The sequence below is a fragment of the Caretta caretta genome, chromosome 8, assembly GCF_965140235.1.
Source record: "Caretta caretta isolate rCarCar2 chromosome 8, rCarCar1.hap1, whole genome shotgun sequence".
In the NCBI taxonomy this organism is placed as follows: Eukaryota; Metazoa; Chordata; order Testudines; family Cheloniidae; genus Caretta; species Caretta caretta.
In genome coordinates, this window is record NC_134213.1 from 47617474 (window position 1) to 47637346 (window position 19873).

Below are 19873 nucleotides of genomic sequence, written 5' to 3' on the forward strand. Positions count from 1 at the left end.
ACAAAAGGCGGTATCTATGTCGACAGGAGAAGCCCTCCCATCGACCTAGCTCTGTCTACACTGGTGTATAACTAAATGCATCGCTCTGGGGTGTGGATTTTTCACACCCCTGAGTGATGTAGTTATACCAATGTAAGTTCATAGTGCAGACCTGGCCGCAGATCAATCAGTTCCTGCCTCCCATTCACTGCCAAATGGCCACTTGATGGATGATTTGCCAATCAACTTTGATGACACCAGGCTAGAGGTGTTAGCTTGTCCGTTGTATCTAAGGAACAGGTTACCTCCTTCCCAGATTTGTCTGGTAAAAACACTTCAGCTTATGTTCATTACTTTACATATTATGCTGCTACAAACATTTCACCATGATCTTTTGTACAAAGATTATTACAGTAGTGCATAGAGTGTGAATACAGAGGTGCATTCGGTCACCCTACTAGTCTAAGAACAGGTCTATACTACAGACCTGTATCGGGATAACTATGTCTCTCAGAGGTGCGAAAAATCTACACACTGAGCAACAGTTATACCGATCTAACCCGTCATGTAGACAGCACTATGTTGATGGGAGAACTTCTCCTGTCAACATAGCTACTGCTTCTTGGGGAGGTGGATTAACTACACCAACAGGAGAAGCTGTCCTGTCAGCGAAGGAGTGTCTTCACTTCAGCACTGCAGCTGCACCAATATCATGTTTTAAGTGTAGTCCTGCCTAAGAAGTAAGCCTAAAGTGTTTTGGGGGGGGGTTGTTTTTTTAAAAGTTATGAATTTCTGCATCCCCCAGGACAGGAAGAACAGGTTTAACCAGCATCTCCCTGAGTGCTTTTTTTTTTTATATAATGGTAGGTGTTAAATTTCATGTCCACTTTGAAATTGGCATGGGCGTGGCAGTTTTCAGTGTTTCGGTTAAAACTTTTATGTATAAAAAGTAAGAGTTGCAAAGACATGTTTTTCAAAACTAGAATGGCATAAAGGTGTAATTAGTATAGGAAGGACTTCAGGGCTATTCTACACAGGGCTATCTACCAGCATAATTATATCAGTATAATTCCCCACGTGGACACTCTTACTCCCCCACTCCATGTCTGTCTGCTCTGATTAGATTGCAAACTCTTCTGGGTGGGATCTGTCTGCTACTCGGTGTTTGTACAGTGCCTAGCACGATGGGGCCCCATTCTCGGCTGGTCCTTAGGCACTACCATACTAAACATGATTAATAACTATAGTGGTATAATTGTACCAGTAAATTTCCCCATGCAGACAAGCCCTTAGACACTACAAAGATGAGCGTTATAGAAACAGATTACAAAGAGACTATGTAAAAACAGCACCTTCTCACTCAATAGATCTGCTCAGTTTTTAACACTTTTCACTCCTGTAAACCCTGCCAAGTCAGCACATGCGGAAGAGAGAGTGCATCATCAACAAAAAGGATTAACTAAGAACATGATATTGCAATGAAATGTGAACAACAGTCCATCTGCACCCAACTCACTGAAGGATCTGGGCTTAAATTCCAAGTGCAGCATCAAAATGTGCCCTCAATTACACCTACATTATGCTATTTTCCTCATTGCCGGGGCAAACTGAGTAAGTATCCTATCTCTGAGAAAAATGACAAACAACTGAAAGTCCATGATACTATGTATTGTCTAGAGAGAAGCAGCAAAGAGTGTTTCAGCAAGGACTAACCAGTCTGGTATCTTCCCTTTTTTCAAGTTTACAGTATAATACTAAGGCCATGTTCTTTACTGAAGTTCTATTTTCAATTCCTCATTAAATTTGTTAAAAAAAAAACCAAACCCTGCTCAGGCTGAATATTTCCATGTTCAATCGTAGTGAAAGAACTATTTTACAAAATAACTGTTGCTGAGGTGCATAAAACGTTGTTTATGTTTTCACCAGAATGCAACTAGAATAAACTAACTGTCCCACCACACACGTACTTTCAATTAAAAGGAGAAAGAGCATGTCCCATTGTTAAGTGAATACATAATAACAAACTCTGTCACAGCGCAAGCACCAAGCAGTGCAGAACTATGGTTATTGTGGGACAATAATTATTTCCCAGCCTTTGTGGGGTTTAATTTAACCTTAATAGTGCATTAAATTTCTTTTGCACTTAACTTTTTTTAAAACACAATGTTGCCTCGTTATTTCATTGCAGAGGCCCTGTGGAGTGAGTAACTACAAGAAAAACAGTTGTTAAGGGCTCCGATCCTCTAAAGGGCTCCATCTGCACAGTAAGGTCCCAGGTAGATCCACTGATAGGATCTAGTAGAAGAAAATGCAACAGAATGAGGAGTTTGGTAACATGGCACTGATTCACTTTCTGGCAGCGTTTGGAGGATAGGTTAAAATGACTAGTAGATACACAAACAGACCACACTAGAGCACCCAAAAGAAGTTTCCCAGGAGGAAGTACAAATTTCTCTGACCTCCATACACCAAAGAAATTCTATACACAAATCCTGTTCTGCATATAACAAATCAGAGAGTGACTGCTGCAATCTTTTATTTTTGCAAGTCTTGTAATGTTTGGAGCTGCTGTAACTACGACAGACACTTTCAGAGCTGATACAGATATGTCCCTCCAGTGGAATCAAAGAGCTAATTTTTGTGGTTCACTTACCTATATATCTGAAGATACAGCTGGTGTAATCGACAGCAGGAATCAGAGAGGAAAGGAATAAATTCCTGCAAAAGCCACCAATTTTGAATGGTATTTTCAAAATGAAATAACGATTAAATATATTTTTCTTCTGCTTACTTGAACATATTTGTGAAATGGTTAATTATAAAGTCTAATTTTTAAAAGTTGTAGCCTGCTGTGATGCTCACTGCAAAAGAAATGCAAAATGCACAACACATGACAAATTATCAAGTAAAATTATCATATGTTTCTCCTCTTTAGGAAGCTAAATTAATAAGATAAGGGTTTTCTTAAACTTCATTTACAGGAGCAATAACCACAGTCAATCACAAACAAACAAAAATGCACTCTTCACATACACCTCTACCCTGATATAATGCGACCCGATATAACACGGGTTCACATACAATGCGGTAAAGCAGCCCCCAACCCAATCCAAGGGTCTGGGAGGCAGGAGCTGTGGGGAGCACTTTTGGGGACCCCGCAGGCCCAGAGTGGCCCGAGTGATTAGCAGGGGGCTGGGAGCAGCCCGCTCCGCTTCTCTCACCCTAGCCCCAGCCGCGTCACTTGGGGGAGGAGACTTGGGGGAAGGGATCCCCCCCGGCACTCACCGGCAGCAGCGGAAGCAGAGCAATGTGGCCACAGCCCGCTCCACTCTTCCAGCTCCCAGCTGTGGCGCTCCGCTTCCCGCCACCGGTGAGTGCGGAGGGCATCCTTTCCCCAACCTCACTGCACTCACCGGCTGCGGGAAGTGGAGCGCCATGACTGGGAGCTGGTGGAGTGGAGCGGGCTGGGGCCACGTTGCTCTGCTTCCTGCTGCTGCCGGTGAGTGCCTGTCAGGGGCACGGGTGTGGAGTCCTGGGGGTGATTAGGGACGGGGGGGGGGGGTGGTCCTCTGGAGTGGTCAGGGGACAAGGAGCAGGGGGGCCAAAGCAAGTTCAATATAACGCGGTTTCACATTTTACGCGGTAAGATTTTTTGGCTCCCGCAGACCGTGTTATATCGGGGTAGAGGTGTATTTTAAAGACTATTGATTCTATCCCATGCATAAACAAAAAAGATAACGGACATTAACACAACAGACAAGGTGATTATATACCTCATTATCTACTCTGCATTTGTTATTGCTATTTGGTGTGTTACTTAAATGAGTACCAAAAGGTTAAAATAAGACTATCAGAAGAAAGAGGTGGGGGGAGAAGGAAAGGACAGAGAGAAAGAGTAGGAAAGAGGAACGTGGTTTTCTGTAGTTATCCCTAGGTAGGTGATAGGAGCTTGCAGAAAATCCCAGGAGAAAGAGTCCAGCCAGATTATTTATTTTTAGATCTCCTCCTCACATTTATTTTAAGAGGGAGCTTAAGGTCTTTTTTAAGGGCAATCAAACACCAGAACTCACACCTTCAGAGACAGCCTTACACCTTTTTCTGTGTAACAATTTTTCTCCACCCATCTCCATATGTAACTGATTCCTGTTCAGCACTATTATACTGCTGCACAAAACTAGCCAGAGGATTTATGGGGAGGGTTAGAGGAAGGGGATTTTCTTGGCTACATCCCAAACTTAACTAATCTATTTCAGAAAAAGATGTTGGACAGTGACTGAGATCTTCAGGTATCGCCCCACCTCCAGCCACCTGCTGCAGAAATGGAATCCAACTATTTGTACTGGTGATACGGATAGTTGCCAACATCTAGACAAATGTTGCAAAGGGCAGTTGTTCAAGTAAGTTGGGGGTCTGGAGATCACTAGGCCCGAAAGCCACTGGTGAACCTGTTTCTCTCTTGCACCTTCATTTGGTAAGTGTGTGAGTTAATAACCCAATTTTGTAGACATGGAAACTTTGGCACAAAGCCAAAGAGTCAGAGACAGGACTTGAATGAAGGAATCCTTTATTCTCAGTCCTGTACTTAATCCACTAGAACAGTGGTTTTCAACCTTTTTTTCATTTGCAGACCCCTAAAAAATCTTGGATGGAGGCATGGACCCCCTTTGGAAATCTTATACATACTCTGTGGACTCCCTGGGTCTGCGGGCAACAGGTTGAAAACCACTGCACCAGACCATACTGCCTTTCATGCTATCAAATTCATCCTCCTAGTGGCAAAAGATCATATTGGCTTCTCAGCAACGGAACAAGTTCAAATGAAGGCAGTATGCTAGTAGGAAGCTGTTAGTGGACCCCGTAAAATCAGCAACCTCCTGGGTGGAGCTACCTTCCCCGGCTGAAAACTGATCTGAGACCTACTGAAAAAAGTTGAGGGTCCTGTGGACAAATGCTAGCCCTGAGATGCTGGAAGTGGGACCATGAATATGTTGTGAACATTAGGGATAAATGAGCAACAAGCTTACACCCCTCGCAACTGTTTGTCTGTTTACATGTTCAAGGCAATTTTGGTTCAGTGCCAACTGTGAGGGATAAGCACCCCCTACTGACTCATCAATGTCACTGCCTGCTGCATCTCGCTGCTCCCATCCAGGTACAGTACTGACCCTGCTTAGTGTGTGAAATCTGATGGAGTCAGAGAGCACGGTGTTCAGCTGGAAGAATACAGCAAGGCAGCTATTTAGCAGAAGATAGGCAGAAGTAGTGAACAGTATTAGGTATCCAAATTGTATTACATGTGAGATAATAAATCACAAGCAGGTAAGTATGGGTGTTAATTATGCCATCCAGATACCACAGTCGTAAGTATGGTGTAGCAACACAAAATACTTGATCAGTGTGTCTATTTGCATAATATAGAGTTAGTTTTATACTCATGTAGGACCCATATAATAAATCGTACCTTGATGTAGTGAACAAGGGAATTAGCAAAGAATCTACACAGTTTAACTGTCTTCTGGAACAACTTGTAGTCAGTGCTCTCCTATCAAAAAGGAAAGCAGCAATAAAAACACCATGGACAGACTAAGAAGATATCAAAGAAAGCAACATTGCAAGATACACTGCTATCAGGGCTAGAAACTTTATCTTGTTTGTTAAAGGAAGCTTGGATTCCACACAAAAACAGCAGAAATTGGGGAAAACCCCTAAGAACATGTGATATCTCTGTAATCTCAAAACAATTTTTCACAGGAATCTTCAAAGTTTAACTGTTGTCTTTTTAATTGACCTATTGAAAGCAGCAGTATGTGAAATGAATGAGATTCCTGAAGAGTACTAGAGATGGGGAGGAGGGAGAATAGTCTTTGTATCTACCCAAAGTATCCTGGATGCTAACCAGGGCTATTAGACTCCTTTTCAATGTGGTTTTCTAGAGAACCTTGTAAGCAATGTGAAATACCTAGGGTGTAAAATTAGTCTATTTTTTAGCCAATAACACTGCATAGCAAACATATCTATCTTTGCAGTGCTTCCTAACCCAACTCTTTCTCAAGCCCAAAAGTAGTTTTGGGGGATTGTTCATTCACCTGTGTCCCAGACAGCTTCATCTGCTCAGCCAGCTGCAAACAGGAATGGAACGAAAAGAGGGTGTCCTTGCACAGGCCACTGAGGATGTCCTTGTGTTTCAAATGGCTCTGTAGCAGGGAATGGTGCTTGAGGCTTTGCCTAACAAAGCCAGACAGGAACAGGATCATATGTTCAATTGTCAGAAACAAATCAAGTGACATCAGGTCATAATAAGCACTATTCCACAGACCCTACTCTACTCTAGGCTCCTACACTGCACCCATCACCATTGTATCTGAGTGCACTAATGCAGCAGTGTCCTGACAAATGCCAAGGAACTCAGAGACAGAACCACTCTAGTCCCATTGTGACTATTTATTGAAGCACAGAAGGGATACAGGATGCGTCAAATCGGTGACAGAATCTAATCAAACAGTGTCGGTGGAATTCCAATTCAGACCCTTGGGGAACATTTAAATCATAATATTGTATTTAGAATTTATTTCCTTAACACAATATAAAAAAGATCAAAGAGTGTTTCACTTTCTAAGGCAAGGCTCATAACTTTTTCAATTGAGAATGCATTACTAGTTAAACTTCAGTGAGAATCAGGGCACCACCTCCCACAGGCACTTTTGAAAAGCCTAGCTTTAAACAAGTTATAAAACAGTGGCTCTAAAATACACTTGGGATACACAACAGCAACATTCAAAGTATTAAAACATACTTGATTATGAACTTCCATGTGTTGGCATGAAGGGCATGGTCCACGTTGGAAATGACAGAGCAGATCTCCAGCACAGTATGGATCACTGCAGAGGAAACAGTAAGTAAGAGCAAACAAACACTGAGTTTAAATAGACCTGTATATTCAATGCCTGAAAAAAACAAACACAGCTGTCACATCACTGCATTTGCAAAACCACTTCCAGTTTTTGAAAACTGACCAATTATCAAGTGCCGAATGCCCTCAACTCCCACTGAAGGCAACAGGAATTGAGGGTGCTCAACATCTAGCAGGAAGTGCTCTGCATCTTGGGGGGTCAGGCCCACTGTCTGTAGAAAACAGGGGGCTGGGCAGGATAAAGAAACATCTTTCATATACACACCTGACACCATATCTGCAATACTGTCCTCAGCAGAAGCAGATTCCATAGAGATCATATCAAGCAGCTCCATAAGCTGCTTTTGAAGAGAATAGGTCTCTTTAAACAGAGATTGGAGGAGGTCGGAAATCAAGTGCAGGCACCCACTGTACAGTGACTCGCTGTCCTGTAGGAAACGTGGGATTAGGGAGAGTTAGAAAATGTCTGAGAATAAAGATCTGATGTTGCTCCTGCTGAAATCAATGGGAATTTTGTTACAAATGTCAATGGGCGCAGAATCAAGGCATACAAACATCTACTTCAACTCACACAACCAGCAAAAGCTGCAGATTTTAAAATAGCCATCTGTGGTTACTATGCATGAAATACAAAATCCCACTCACTTAGGGCCTGATCGAAAGACCAGTGAATCAGCAAGAATCTTTCTAGTGATTTAACTGAACTTTGGATCAGACCCTTGATGCATGACTCTAAAATCAGATTTCTACCAAAATCTAGCACCATACTTCATGACAAACATAGTTGTATCCCAAAAATTTCCCAGTACTTTAAAGTGTTTCTTTATAATAAATTGCCTACTGGAGGAGAAGTCCTTAGGCAAAGGTCTCACTGTGTAATTTGGCTCCATAAGTATTTAACATTTCTAATAAGCAAGGAAGACAAGCTCAAAAGTGAAACTGATGCCAGTAGGATGGATAACAAATTACTATGTCTTATGATACTGGCACTGCTTACAGCAGGAAAGGTTTCAAGCACAACAATCAGTTTTCTTCCACATGCAGGTGCTGCAAAATGAGATGCCAACATGTTTTTATACATAATGCAAAGTATTTAATCCCAATCACAAGTCTGCCTTGAAATCTGCACTGAATCATAGAGTTAATATTAACACATCCATAGTCACTTATAGCTCTGCAAATCCACTGAAGACAATGGGTTTACACGGGTGTCAGAGGGCCTAATTAGCTAAACAAGTTATTGGGCACAATACAGGAGTAACCGAGTGAAGTGTAATGGCCTGTGGTATACAGATCAGACTAGATAATATAATGATCCCGTCTCATCTTAAACTGTAGGAATTTCATCAGAAAAACCTTTATTATTGGTAACAATGCACAAGATGGAAATAACTGAGCTTGGCTTTCAGAGGTCAGACTGAGTTTGCAGGGCTGGCAGTTGGAAAAGCCATCTTCATACTTGTAAACTGAGCACATTTGATCCAATATTGAGGCAACAAATATGGAAAGCCACAAAAGTTACTTTTCAAAGCAGAATCACACCTCAAAGGATTTTTTAAATGATCTATAACTAGATCTAGAATCTTTTTTTCTCCTATTAATCCAGAGACCTACCTTGCAGTGCATAAATGTGTTTTTGATTACATACAGAACGGAAGAGGGAAGGGTACGGATACTCTCTAGAGGCACAGGCTCCTGCAGGGTACAGATATGTCGCACACAACCCGTCAGAGTTTCCAGCAGCTGCACCATAGTCTGCAAGTGAGATCATCATCACTGAAGGCACAATCTATAACAATACACTGCAGCAGTTAATTCAAAAAGCAAAATTATAAGGAATCTCTTCCGTTTTGCATTTGACTAAACTGTTCTCTGTCTTTTAGGACATTAGCAAATGGAAAAGTATTAGGAAGCCAGAAAGATGAAGGAAGCTCTGTAAAAAAAAAAGCAGTTTCAGACCACAGCTTTTCTGTGATGTCATACTCTCTTTACGTGAGAGTCATGTTTGTACAGGGAAGGGGTGGGAAGAGGCGGGGCAGGGCCAGGGCCTCATGGAAGGGGTGGAGTGGGGGCGGGGCCGGGACAGCCTGGGGGGCTGGTCGGTGGTGCCGCCCTCAGGCCAATGTACTAGTCCTCATGTGGCCCTCATGATCATTTGAGTTTGAGACCCCCTGATACAGAGTCAATAACAGATAAACATGAAACCTCACAATGCAACAGGATGAAAATCAAGACTAACAGTGCTGAGGGTTGAAGGTCTAAGGCCCCAATCCTGCAAGTATTTATACACATGCTGAACTACCCTTTATCAACGGAAATATATGGACATTGCCTGACATATTCAAACTAGCTGCACTATGACAAATCCAGAACTGAATTTTACATTCAGTTGTTACTGGCACAAACACTTCACAAATCTCTCCACAGTTTTGGTAAAAAACATAGAATCACCTAACCATTCCTCTTACAGCCCATTTCAATAGACTTACCTGTAAAACATTCCTCACTGCTTTGCATAATTCTATGTTCTGGCTGGTTAGTCCTTTGGCTTGACACGATAATTCATACAACAAATCATCAAATAATTGTATTGCCTGTCAGAATAAAGCAAATTAAAATAAAACTGATATTAATTGACTCCAACATATAGCCAGTATAAAACAAGGGCACCCATCGTACATCCACTTTCATCTTTGGTATGGAGGTGTGGAATGCAGAGACTTATGCTTCATAGCCTAGCTATTTGAAGCAAGAAGTACTGCATGCCAGAACCTGCAGTTTCCATAGGTCGCACTTCTATTTAAGATGAGGGCAGACATAATGTGTTCTGTTATTACACAGAAATGAGTCTCTCTATAGTTAGTTAAAAAGAGCTTCCCATTTAACCTCCAACCCCAACTTTAACCAATATTAACATTACTACCAATTTTATATACTACATCATACCCTAGAACAGACTTTTCTTAAGTTTGGTTCAAATCAATCATTTTGGAGATACAGAGTTTTGTTTTGTTTTGAAGGCAGTTTATTATTCTGAAAAGGTTAACTCTTTCAGTTCCTAATATAGGAGGTTTGGAGGTCATGTCTTTTTGAAGATTTGTTTTTCTTTTGTTTGGTCTTGATGCCTTAGAGTTGTTAGTTGTGGGATTAGAAAGATATAAGCAGCTCTTTCCAAGCATAGACAGAATGTTGCATCGTGGATGTGGTGAAATTACACAGGTTTAGGATATGCACATTATGAACCAGTTTCTTTCTATGCTCTGAAAACCTGTTGAGGATGATTAATATTGGGGTAGGAACCGACCAGGAGCTCTTACAGACTTCCGATTGTCTACAAGCAGGGGTTCTAGGGAATTAAACTTCTACAGACAATGGGAGCTAGGCAACCCCTATTGTAGTTTCTTCTATTTCATTTAAAATGTGACTATTTAATTTAAGAATTTCAGTATAGCTATAATAAATAGGGCGTATTTCATGTTGTCAGGATTGACCATATCCTAGGTTAACTTGGCCTTACAGGTTATTTGCTACAAATACTTTAGTCTTGGGCCTTGCAATTTATTTAGCCAAAGAAGCACACTAAAGTTCTAATAATAAATAAATAATCATAATCATAATAATGTAATTCTGCATTTGCTTATCATCTGTTTTCATAGGTCAAATTTTCTCAAAATAGGCTTTTAAAATTCACTTTATTATTGACTACATCATGCATAACATCATTGGCCCACTCCTCCTGACATTGAAACTAACAATAAAAATCACAGAAGCAGGACTCAGGATATAAAATCATGAGACCGTTTTAGAGTGAAAGGGAATGTATTTCAAACATTAGCTTGATTTCAAAACAAGAATTCTATCAAACTACTACAGACCTTGTAGTAACCAGGTTTCTAGTATTGTATTGATGTTTGAGTCTTCACATTACAAAAGACATCATACCTTGGGTAACACTTTTGAGAAAAAGGTTTGCTCTAATTCTGAAAGGTTGATATGAGGCAGAAACATTTCAGTCAGGATCCTCAGCACACCTGTGAAGCAAAATATTTATAGTAAAGAAGAACACCAAAATGATCAAAAAAATACCACTACTGAAGTCCCACTATAATAAAAATACTTGCAACTGGACAAGTATTCTTTCTGACAGTACAAGGGGACAGCAACCCTAACAAATAAATTGATAGCCTGAAAGGGTTAGGAGGGAAGGAAGGAATCCCACTCCACCCGCATAGCAACGCACATTTGGAGAGGTGCATGAATGTAGGGATCTTTACCTTCCCAGGAAGCAACAATCTGATATACAGCACTATATCCTATAGATAGGATACCAGGCCACATTGACTAGTAATTTGAATCAATATGACAACCCCTATACATAAGCTTAATGTAGGCCAAAATCTAAGCATGGACAACACCTGCTGAAGCTAATGGAAGTTGCACTTGAAAATGTGTCCCTGTATATACATCCTCTTCCAGTTCCCCCTCTCTTGGGTGATCCTAACACCTGCACTTTTAAAAAGAACACCTGAGGCACTCGAGCAAACTTTTAAAAAATGGTTTTCAGAGCTTCCTTAAACTGTCACCTACTGTCTGCATTTCTTTCCCCCATTCTTTACCAGAATATTCATAATACATGTGATTGCCTTTCTAATTAACCTGCCAATACCCTCTTACCACAATCTGGTTTTCGTGAGCTTAGAACCACTTCCATGTTGATGACAAATTATGATACCAGTGTACAAATGAGACAGAAAGTGAAAAGATTCTATTTTAAACAAATACCCTAGCAATTATCAATGGCCCAAAAGGGAAAACAAGATCTTCATACACACACACATGCATCTATTTCTCTTTTTGTTTTTAAGTTGTTCAGAATGTCTGTGATTCTTGAAGGTTGTCTTACAAAACCAAGGAAGATTATGTTATAAAGTATTTGTAATTAACACAGGAGCTACAGTACAACAATTGTAATACAAAATGATTTATAGGGAAGAGGCACTGTAACACCAAATAAAGTTATCATAACTTACGAATATGCTCAGTCCAGTCATCAGAATTTTGATACATAGAGTAAAAATGTTAAAGAAAAGAAACCCAAATATGTACTGAAGTACAGACTAATCCCACTATGGAAGTTGCTATGACTCCAGTTCTGCAAACACTTAAAAGGATGTGGTAAATCAATGGCACTGTTTCCATAGTAGCATCCACCATGAGCTTAAATGCTTGCAAGATTAGGACCAATATAAATACAATTATATACACACAGATACCTATTCAAAGTGAATTTGAAAAAAAAAAAAAAGGTACTTAACTACTTTAATCAAACACAAAAATAAACAGAATTCTGTTTATAATTTTGAATTATTCCTACTTTCCAATGCATTCCAGTAACACCACTCTCTATCCTACTTTTAATCAGATTGTCTACATAAAAGATAGTATGCAGTGTAGTTGTAGTCGTGTAATGTTTCCAGGATATTAGAGAGACAAGGTGGGTGAGGAATGTTTGCTCCTGTTGGAGAGAGACAAGCTTTTGAGCCACAGGTTCTTCAGGTCTGGGAAAGGACTCCCAGCAGCAAAAACACCCTATCGCCCCTGTGGGTGAACACTTTTCATGCATCCGATGAAGTGAGCTATAGCTCACAAAAGCTTATGCTCAAATAAATTTGTTAGTCTCTAAGGTGCCACAAGTACTCCTTTTCTTTTTGCGAAAACAGACTAACACGGCTGCTACTCTGAAACTTTTCACAAAGTGATCACTCTGTCTGACTTATGTCCTCATCCTCAAAAGAATCCTGCACAATGCTTTCAAAAAGAGGAGCCTGGGAGCTTAAATTCATTTCTCTGTTAGATGCTAAGAACCATGGACCGAAGAGACTGTGGATTTACAGTTTATTACAACAATCTGCAACCTATAAACCCCCTCCTTCGTCCTATAATTGAGGAGTAAACAAGCCACTGTACCTTGAATGGTCCCTTACAATACGTACTACTTATGCTAAACAATCTGTTCCACTTTTTTTTTTGCTGTGAGACTGGCAGTTCCCTTCCCAGACCTGAAGAACAGCTCTGTGGGGCTCAAAAGCTTGTCTCTGTCATCAACAGAAGTTGGTCCAATAAAAGATATTACCTCACCCACCTTGTCTCTCTACATAGAAGATTAACATTCAATAATTTTAAATAACTAAAGGTTGGTACTCATAAGTTTTTTTTACTCCTCTTTTATAATTCAGTGTCAGAATTAGAATCTTCTTTTCACTGCAGTTTTCCTTTTACATGTTTATTCTTGTAAAGTATGTTATTTTAAGAGGCTTATTATAATTCAGGGTTGCTAAATTTCAAATTTACCCTTTTGGAATACTGAATTATTTTTACATTGAATTTTCACTTTACTGCACTGCTGCTACATTTGCTAACCAGGCCCACATGTTCTTTATTTTCAGAACTCTGTGATACTCTGTTATTTTGGTAAATTAATCTTTAGAAAAGTTAAACTGAAAAGCCGTGACCCTGAAAGCCGCTCTGCGAGGAGGTCCTGCACTCATCCAGAGCCATGAAGGGGCTTAACAGTATGAGGGGTCCATGGGATAAGTGTGCAAAAACTAAACACAATACACTGCAATGGAAGTAGGGACGAAATAAGAGAAACCGAGTGACAAGTGGTAGCTAAGGTTGGAGAACAGGGTAAGAAAGGCTATGGGCTGTACACAGTAATGGGTGTCTGGTAGTCAGAAACCAACAGTACTGGGCAATGGAGACCCTACATAAACCCATCAACCCTATGCCTGCCCTAATGCCGCCCAACAGCTACCCCACATCAGCTCTCATCAGTGCACAGACACCCACCCTATCCCTGCCGCCAACACTGGCAACTCTGCCCCTGTGCCATCCCATCAGCACTTGACCCCAGTTCCTTTCCTGTCACAGCAATACCCCACAGTGACACCCCACAGCACCCTGGCCCCAGCCCCACCCCAGTGACATCTCGCAGCACCTCAGCCCCACCGACACCCTACAGAGCCCCATCCCCATCCTAGTGGCACCCCACAGAGCCTCAGCCCCGTGACACCCCCCAGCCACATCCCTGCCCCAGTGACACCCCGCAGCGCCCCATTCCCACCCCAGTGACACCCCACCGCAACTCAGCGCCACCCTTGCCCCAGTGAGACCCTACAGCGCCCCAGCCCTGCCCCGGTGACAGCCCGCAGGGCCCCAGCCCCACCCTATAGCGCCCCAGTGACACCCCGCAGCCCCTGGCCGCCCCGCCCAGGCCCCGCGGAAGGATATGAGTAGGCGGGGCAGGACACAGGACAGCTCCCGGCGGCAGAGCGCCCCGTCCCAGCCCCCCAACTCCCGCAGCAGCAGCTCGGGGTCCGCCGGGGACATGGCCCGCACCGGCTCCGTCCCGCCGCCGGCAGCCACGCTGCGCTTCGCGCTCTCCCAGCAGCCGCCGCGGCAGGCGCCGCGCTGTGTGGGGCGGGGCAGAGTGCGCGGCGGAGTGAGGCGGCCGGGCCCGGCACAGTGGCGGGAAGGGCCGATCGGCCGGTATGTATCCGTGCGCGCTAGGGCCGCGGGGGGGGGGTCCCCGGGGCAGGGTGAGTGACCCCCAGCCAGGGCCAAGGGGGGGTCCCCGCGGCAAGGTGAGTGATCCCCCCCCGCTCCCCGTAGCCAGCCGGGGCCAAAGGGAGGTCCCCGGAGACAAGTTTGTTCTGGGGAAGCAGCAGACCGAGCACGGGAGTGGGCACCAGGGGACATGGCCTCTATTCCCAGCTGTGCCGTTGGCCTGTTGAGCGTCTTTGGGCAAGTCACTCCCCTGCTCTCTGTGCCTTTTCCCCTCTCGTCCTGTGTCTGTCTGGTCTCTTTAGCGATTACAGAGTCTTCAGGACAAACGGTCTCTTGCGGTCCATGTGCAGAGCCCGGCACGGTGCGGCCCTGATCTTAGACCCCAGAGGCTACTGTGGCACAAACAGTAATGTGAGAAGAACAGCGGCCGAGGCCCTGTTCCTGCAAACATTTATACACGTGCTAAACTCTACTCAGAAGATTGCGGGACTCCATTAAAGATAAGAACCTCCCAAAGCAATGGGGCTGCTCACATGAGTAAAAAGAAAAGGAGTACTTGTGGCACCTTAGAGACTACTTTTCTTTTTAGGGATACAGACTAACGCGGCTGCTACTCTGAAACCTCACAGGAGTAAGGTTAAGTAGGGGTGAAGTGTGTGCAGAATTAGTGCAACTGCAGGCGGTGCTAGTGGAGAACTGGAGTAGTGCTAGTCTGCGTGGTTGGATCTAGTTTTCAAACTAGAGGGATGTGAATATGAGCCATAATATTATTTAGATGTAACCCTTCTGCCCGTCAGAGTTGGCAGCAACAAGGGCCGGGTTCAGTATCTAGGGGATCCATTCCAATAACACAATGCAAACCGGCTCGAGCCCCCACCCAGTGACCTGGGACAAATATATACCACCCCCGCTGGGCGCCTCCAAGAGGCAATACTTCCCCTCTTGCAAGCACGTAGTCTGAGTGTAGCAAAAAGCCTTTTAATAACAGAGAGAAACAATGTGGCATTATGTTGGGGAAGCACCACCAACAGGATTCATAACACAACCCATGAGCAAAAAACGCACCACAAGCAAATTGGGGTATGCCCCTTTCCCTTTGGTTCTTGAGTCCAGCAACCCCAAATCACCCAAAGTCCCAAAAGTCCAATGACCCAAAAGTCTCTGTCCCTAGTCAGGGCAGCCCCAGAGTTCAAAAGTTTATCTACCGAGCTTTACTTCCCAACCCGGTTGGAGATGGGAGGGGGGTAAGAGGCACCTTACGTGATCTGAAGCTGACCGCCCTACAGCTCCATAGGCCTTCGCTCTGCTCCGCTAGCTGCCCCACGAACTGCTTTGCTCAGCTCCCGCCATCCCACAAACTGCTCTGCGTCCAACCAGCAGCTCCCACTGTCCTACAAACTGCTCCACCAGCCTGTCCACAAGGCACTCTAGCCATCCCACAAACTGCTCCACAATATATCTTCAGGCTCCCCCACTACTTAACACAATGCTCAGTGATTTCAGCTCTTAGGTGAATTCAGCTTGTAGTAGGGGAGCCTCAGTGCTAGTGCACTATTAGCCCAAAGTGAGTTCAGCAGCCTGTAACTAGACATCTAATGAAATCAAAATTAGCTCTGATATTCCACAGTGGAGAGAGAAGGAAGTGCAATTAGCATGTAAGGCCCTCACCAAGGGGTCCATGCCACCAAGTATTAATACTTATCCCCAGCTTCTCTCAATTCACAGAGTTTTGGAACCCATGACCCTTGCCTAGTGAGTGCTACTTAGTTGATGGTGAGTCTCTCCATCATAACAAAAGGCCAAGTACAGTTCCAAGCACAGTTCCCATAATCAGGGTAATAACAATTTATTCTTCCTGCCCCAATAACAGAGACACTGGGGCTCCCACAGCAGCCAAAGTGACCATTTGGGCATCTATGGCCTCATTCTAGGCGGGGTGGGTGTGCCTATGCAAATGGCATCAGCCCCTGAAGTTCTTTTCCACAACTTGCCACACCTCACCACCAGATGTCAGGGTGGAGCTCATCTTGACACTGCTTACATAGATATTAGAATTTTTATTCAAATTAGAAATTGTCTCATTTCTGGCACAGTTTCCGACTGATGGTGTCACTTTTATTGTTAAAGTCAGGACAAAACCAAACCTATAATACCAAGTGAGAATCAGATGCCCTGAAAAAGAACAGGAGAAACCCTAGCATAGTAGTTCAAAATAGAGCAAGTAGAATGCAGAGCAATAATCTTTTAATTTACAGGCGAGAATGAGACCACAGTCTGAAATTTGGAACAATCACATTTTCTTGTCAGACGATCAAATTTGAAATTTTAGTTTCCTGTAGGCAAGCAATTTATATCTTGAACTTGGTGGTGTACTTTGCAGGGAGGAAGGCTGTGACTAAAGCACAAGATTAAATTATTCAGGAGACCAGAGTTTACTCAACTCTGCCATTCACTTCCTGTGTTATGTTTCACAAATCCCTTAATTGTCTTTTGTTTTCTCCTCTGTGAAATGGGAATAGTAATAATTGCTTACCTCAAAGGGATGTTACAGGGTGGCATTAGATAATATTTGTAACTTATGTTGTCCTTAGGACAGAGGTGAAAGTAAGCCAGTACGCCCCGGTACGGTGTACCAGCAAGAGCCGGTGCACCGTACTGGGGCAGCCCGGCTTCCCCAGGGGGCAATTTAAAGGGCCTGGGGCTCCCAGTAGTGGCTGGAGCCCCAGGCCCTTTAAATTGCCTCCAGAGCCCCGCTGCTGGAGCCCTGGGGTAGCAGCTGCGGGGCTCTGGCGGCTATTTAAAGGGCCTGGGACGCCCCTGCTTCTACCGCTCTGACCCTTTAAATAGCTGCCGGAGCCCCACCGCTGCTACTCCAGGGCTCCGGGGGCTATTAAAAGGACTGGGGTGGTAGAAGTAGGGGAGCCGCAGGCCCTTTAAATAGCCCCCAGAGCCCTGGGGTAGCGGGGGCTCCAGGAGCTATTTAAAGGGCCGGGGCTCCAGCTGCCTCTGCCGCCCTGGTCCTTTAAATAGCTGCTGGAGCCCTGCCACTTCCCCAGGGCTCCAACGGCTAATTAAAAGCCCTGGGCAGTAGAAGCAGTGGAGCCCTGGGCCCTTTAAATAGCCCTGGGAGCCCTGGGCTGCTGCTGCTACCCCGGTGGGGGAGGGGAGGAGGAAAAGGGGGGGCACTTACCTTACAGGGTGGGCTGGGGCTGGCTCTGACCCCCTCAGCCCCTCCCCTTCTGGGGGCCAGAGCTGGCCCCAGCGTACCGGTAAGTCACTCGACTTACTTTCACCCCTGCCTTTGGATAGGTACAAGTGCAAAGTATTTATCTTTCAATTTAATGAAATGTGATATTTGACATATATTCTCTTTTTATAGAATTCAACAGATGAATTTGCAGAGAAGGTGGACATTATACCTGCAAAGTAGAGGCTTTCATAGTGATGAATAATGTAAAGATCTTTGCAGACAGTTTTTACTTACAGCAGAGCAGCCTTATAGCCAGCGAGCAAGTTCTTATCTGCACAAGCCATAGAAGAAAAATCATATTTATATTAACAGTTTCATTGGCTGAGTGTCTGCCCTATTGTAACTTTGGATATAAGCTGTGATTTATTTTTTTCGTACTTCATAGGAAAATGGCTTTTCAGTTTAACTTCTCTATTGAAGAGAAAGCAGAAAATGAATTCGAGACTCTTGGTGATACAGCCTTGCAGCTGGAATCTGCACAGGCTTCTTTGAATCCAGGCGGATCTACAGAAAAGAGCAAAGAAATTTCATCAGTAGAAAATGTTGTGCACAAGGAGTCTCTGTGTGCACATGAGGCAATACCCAAAACGGCAGCTCCATTAGCAAACTGTAGCCCCGATAAAAGCCGGGTCCAGGTGCTGCCAAAGAAACAAGCCCACTTTAAAGTTGCCAAAGAGCATAAGATTCCTGAAGATTTCAGCAAAGTGTTAGAAAATAAAGTTATGGAAGCTGTACAGGGCCTATACTATGTAAATATTTCCGTGGTGGAAATGACCCTTTCAAATGACTCCCATGAAGAAGACATAGTGTCTAAAAGTATTTCTTCTCACTCTGATCTTATCACAGGCATCTATGAAGGGGGGCTGAAAATATGGGAATGCACTTTTGATCTCATGGATTATTTGTCAGAGGCTGAAATGCAGTTTATCAACAAGACAGTCTTGGATCTTGGTTGTGGGGCTGGGCTGCTGGGAATAGTTGCATTAAAGAGAAAAGCTAAAGAAGTCCACTTTCAAGACTATAACCACACTGTGATTGATGAAATAACCTTGCCTAATGTGGTGGCTAACTGTACTGATGGTGGTGGTGATGGCGGAATTAGTGAACCTCCTTCAAAGAAGCACAAGAAAGCAAACTTTGTACCAGCTCTCATGTCTAAGTGCAGATTTTTTTCTGGAGAATGGGCTGAGTTTAGCCAACTCATGTTAAGTGGCAACAAACCCTTTTCAAAGTATGACCTTATTCTCACATCAGAGACCATCTACAATCCTGACAACTACAGTGCTTTGCATGATACGATTTCTAAACTATTGGATAAAAATGGCCGTGTGTATTTGGCTAGCAAATCACATTATTTTGGGGTGGGAGGCGGTGTGCATATCTTTGAGAAATTCATTGAAGAGAGGAATGTGTTCAGGACTAGAACTGTCAAAGTTATCGATGAAGGACTGACGCGGTACATTATTGAAATGACCTTTAAGATTTCCAGTTAATCCACTCATTCCCCATTGTGCCTGTTAAATATCTTAGTAAAGATGTGATTTATAGCCAGATGTCCCTCTGCCTTTTTATCTGTTGAGTTGTTCTGAAATGTCTTATAGGTCAGGTTGCTTTTTCCTTCTTTGTGTGAGTGGGAGAAAAAGGTGAAGAATTCATTTTCACTATATAATTGTATATATTTTCTTTTTTCATATGAGTTTTTATAAGTGTTGTCAGAAGGTGCCAAATTGACAAGGTGAGGCACTCTTAAATTCTCTGTCTTAAAACAGATATAACAGAGAAAGCAGCTGTACAACTTTCTTCATCCATCTACCTCCTCTCTTCTCTACAGGGACCACCTCTAGAGGTAAGGGAACTCAGCTTCCATTCCAATTCAATTCTTGGCCCGTCTGCTGAGGCTGCCCAACAGGGGTGTTGGTTAATACTCTGTGGTTGTGGCAGTGACACTGGTCCACTAAAGATTGGACTGAAACCAATTAATTGAACGTAAGCCACTGAAGGGTCATCAGATGGTAATTACTAGCAATCAGCCCTCACCGGGGCTTGATTTAAAACTTGTAAATATCCTACTCAAACTACAGACTTGCATCCTACCTACCTAAAAGTCTCTAGCAAGGTCTTCACATTCTGTCCTAAGCTGTAGTGTAATATTGTGCAGTGTAAAATTG

At 43.4% G+C, this 19873-nt stretch overlaps 2 protein-coding genes across 2 annotated transcripts in view; one reads left to right on the plus strand and one right to left on the minus strand.

The window, feature by feature from the left end:
- FIRRM (FIGNL1 interacting regulator of recombination and mitosis) overlaps positions 1-14308 on the minus strand; it is a 32474-nt gene extending 18166 nt beyond the window's left edge. Inside the window, exons 1-10 of the mRNA XM_048859603.2 lie at positions 14180-14308; positions 11920-11959; positions 10832-10920; positions 9379-9483; positions 8504-8644; positions 7155-7317; positions 6773-6857; positions 6066-6204; positions 5441-5521; positions 2633-2697 (exon numbers count right to left, since the gene is read on the minus strand). Of these exons, the coding sequence (XP_048715560.2) occupies positions 2633-2697; positions 5441-5521; positions 6066-6204; positions 6773-6857; positions 7155-7317; positions 8504-8644; positions 9379-9483; positions 10832-10920; positions 11920-11959; positions 14180-14278 (1007 nt within the window). The 5' untranslated portion in view covers positions 14279-14308. The remainder of the gene's footprint in view (positions 1-2632; positions 2698-5440; positions 5522-6065; positions 6205-6772; positions 6858-7154; positions 7318-8503; positions 8645-9378; positions 9484-10831; positions 10921-11919; positions 11960-14179) is intronic.
- A 41-nt stretch (positions 14309-14349) lies between these two features.
- On the plus strand, positions 14350-19256 carry METTL18 (methyltransferase 18, RPL3 N3(tau)-histidine). Its single transcript, XM_048859614.2, has 2 exons — positions 14350-14437; positions 17835-19256. Exon 2 carries the CDS (start codon positions 18095-18097, stop codon positions 19196-19198), a length of 1104 nt encoding a protein of 367 aa, XP_048715571.2. The 5' UTR covers positions 14350-14437; positions 17835-18094; the 3' UTR covers positions 19199-19256.
- The last annotated feature ends 617 nt before the right edge of the window (positions 19257-19873 follow it).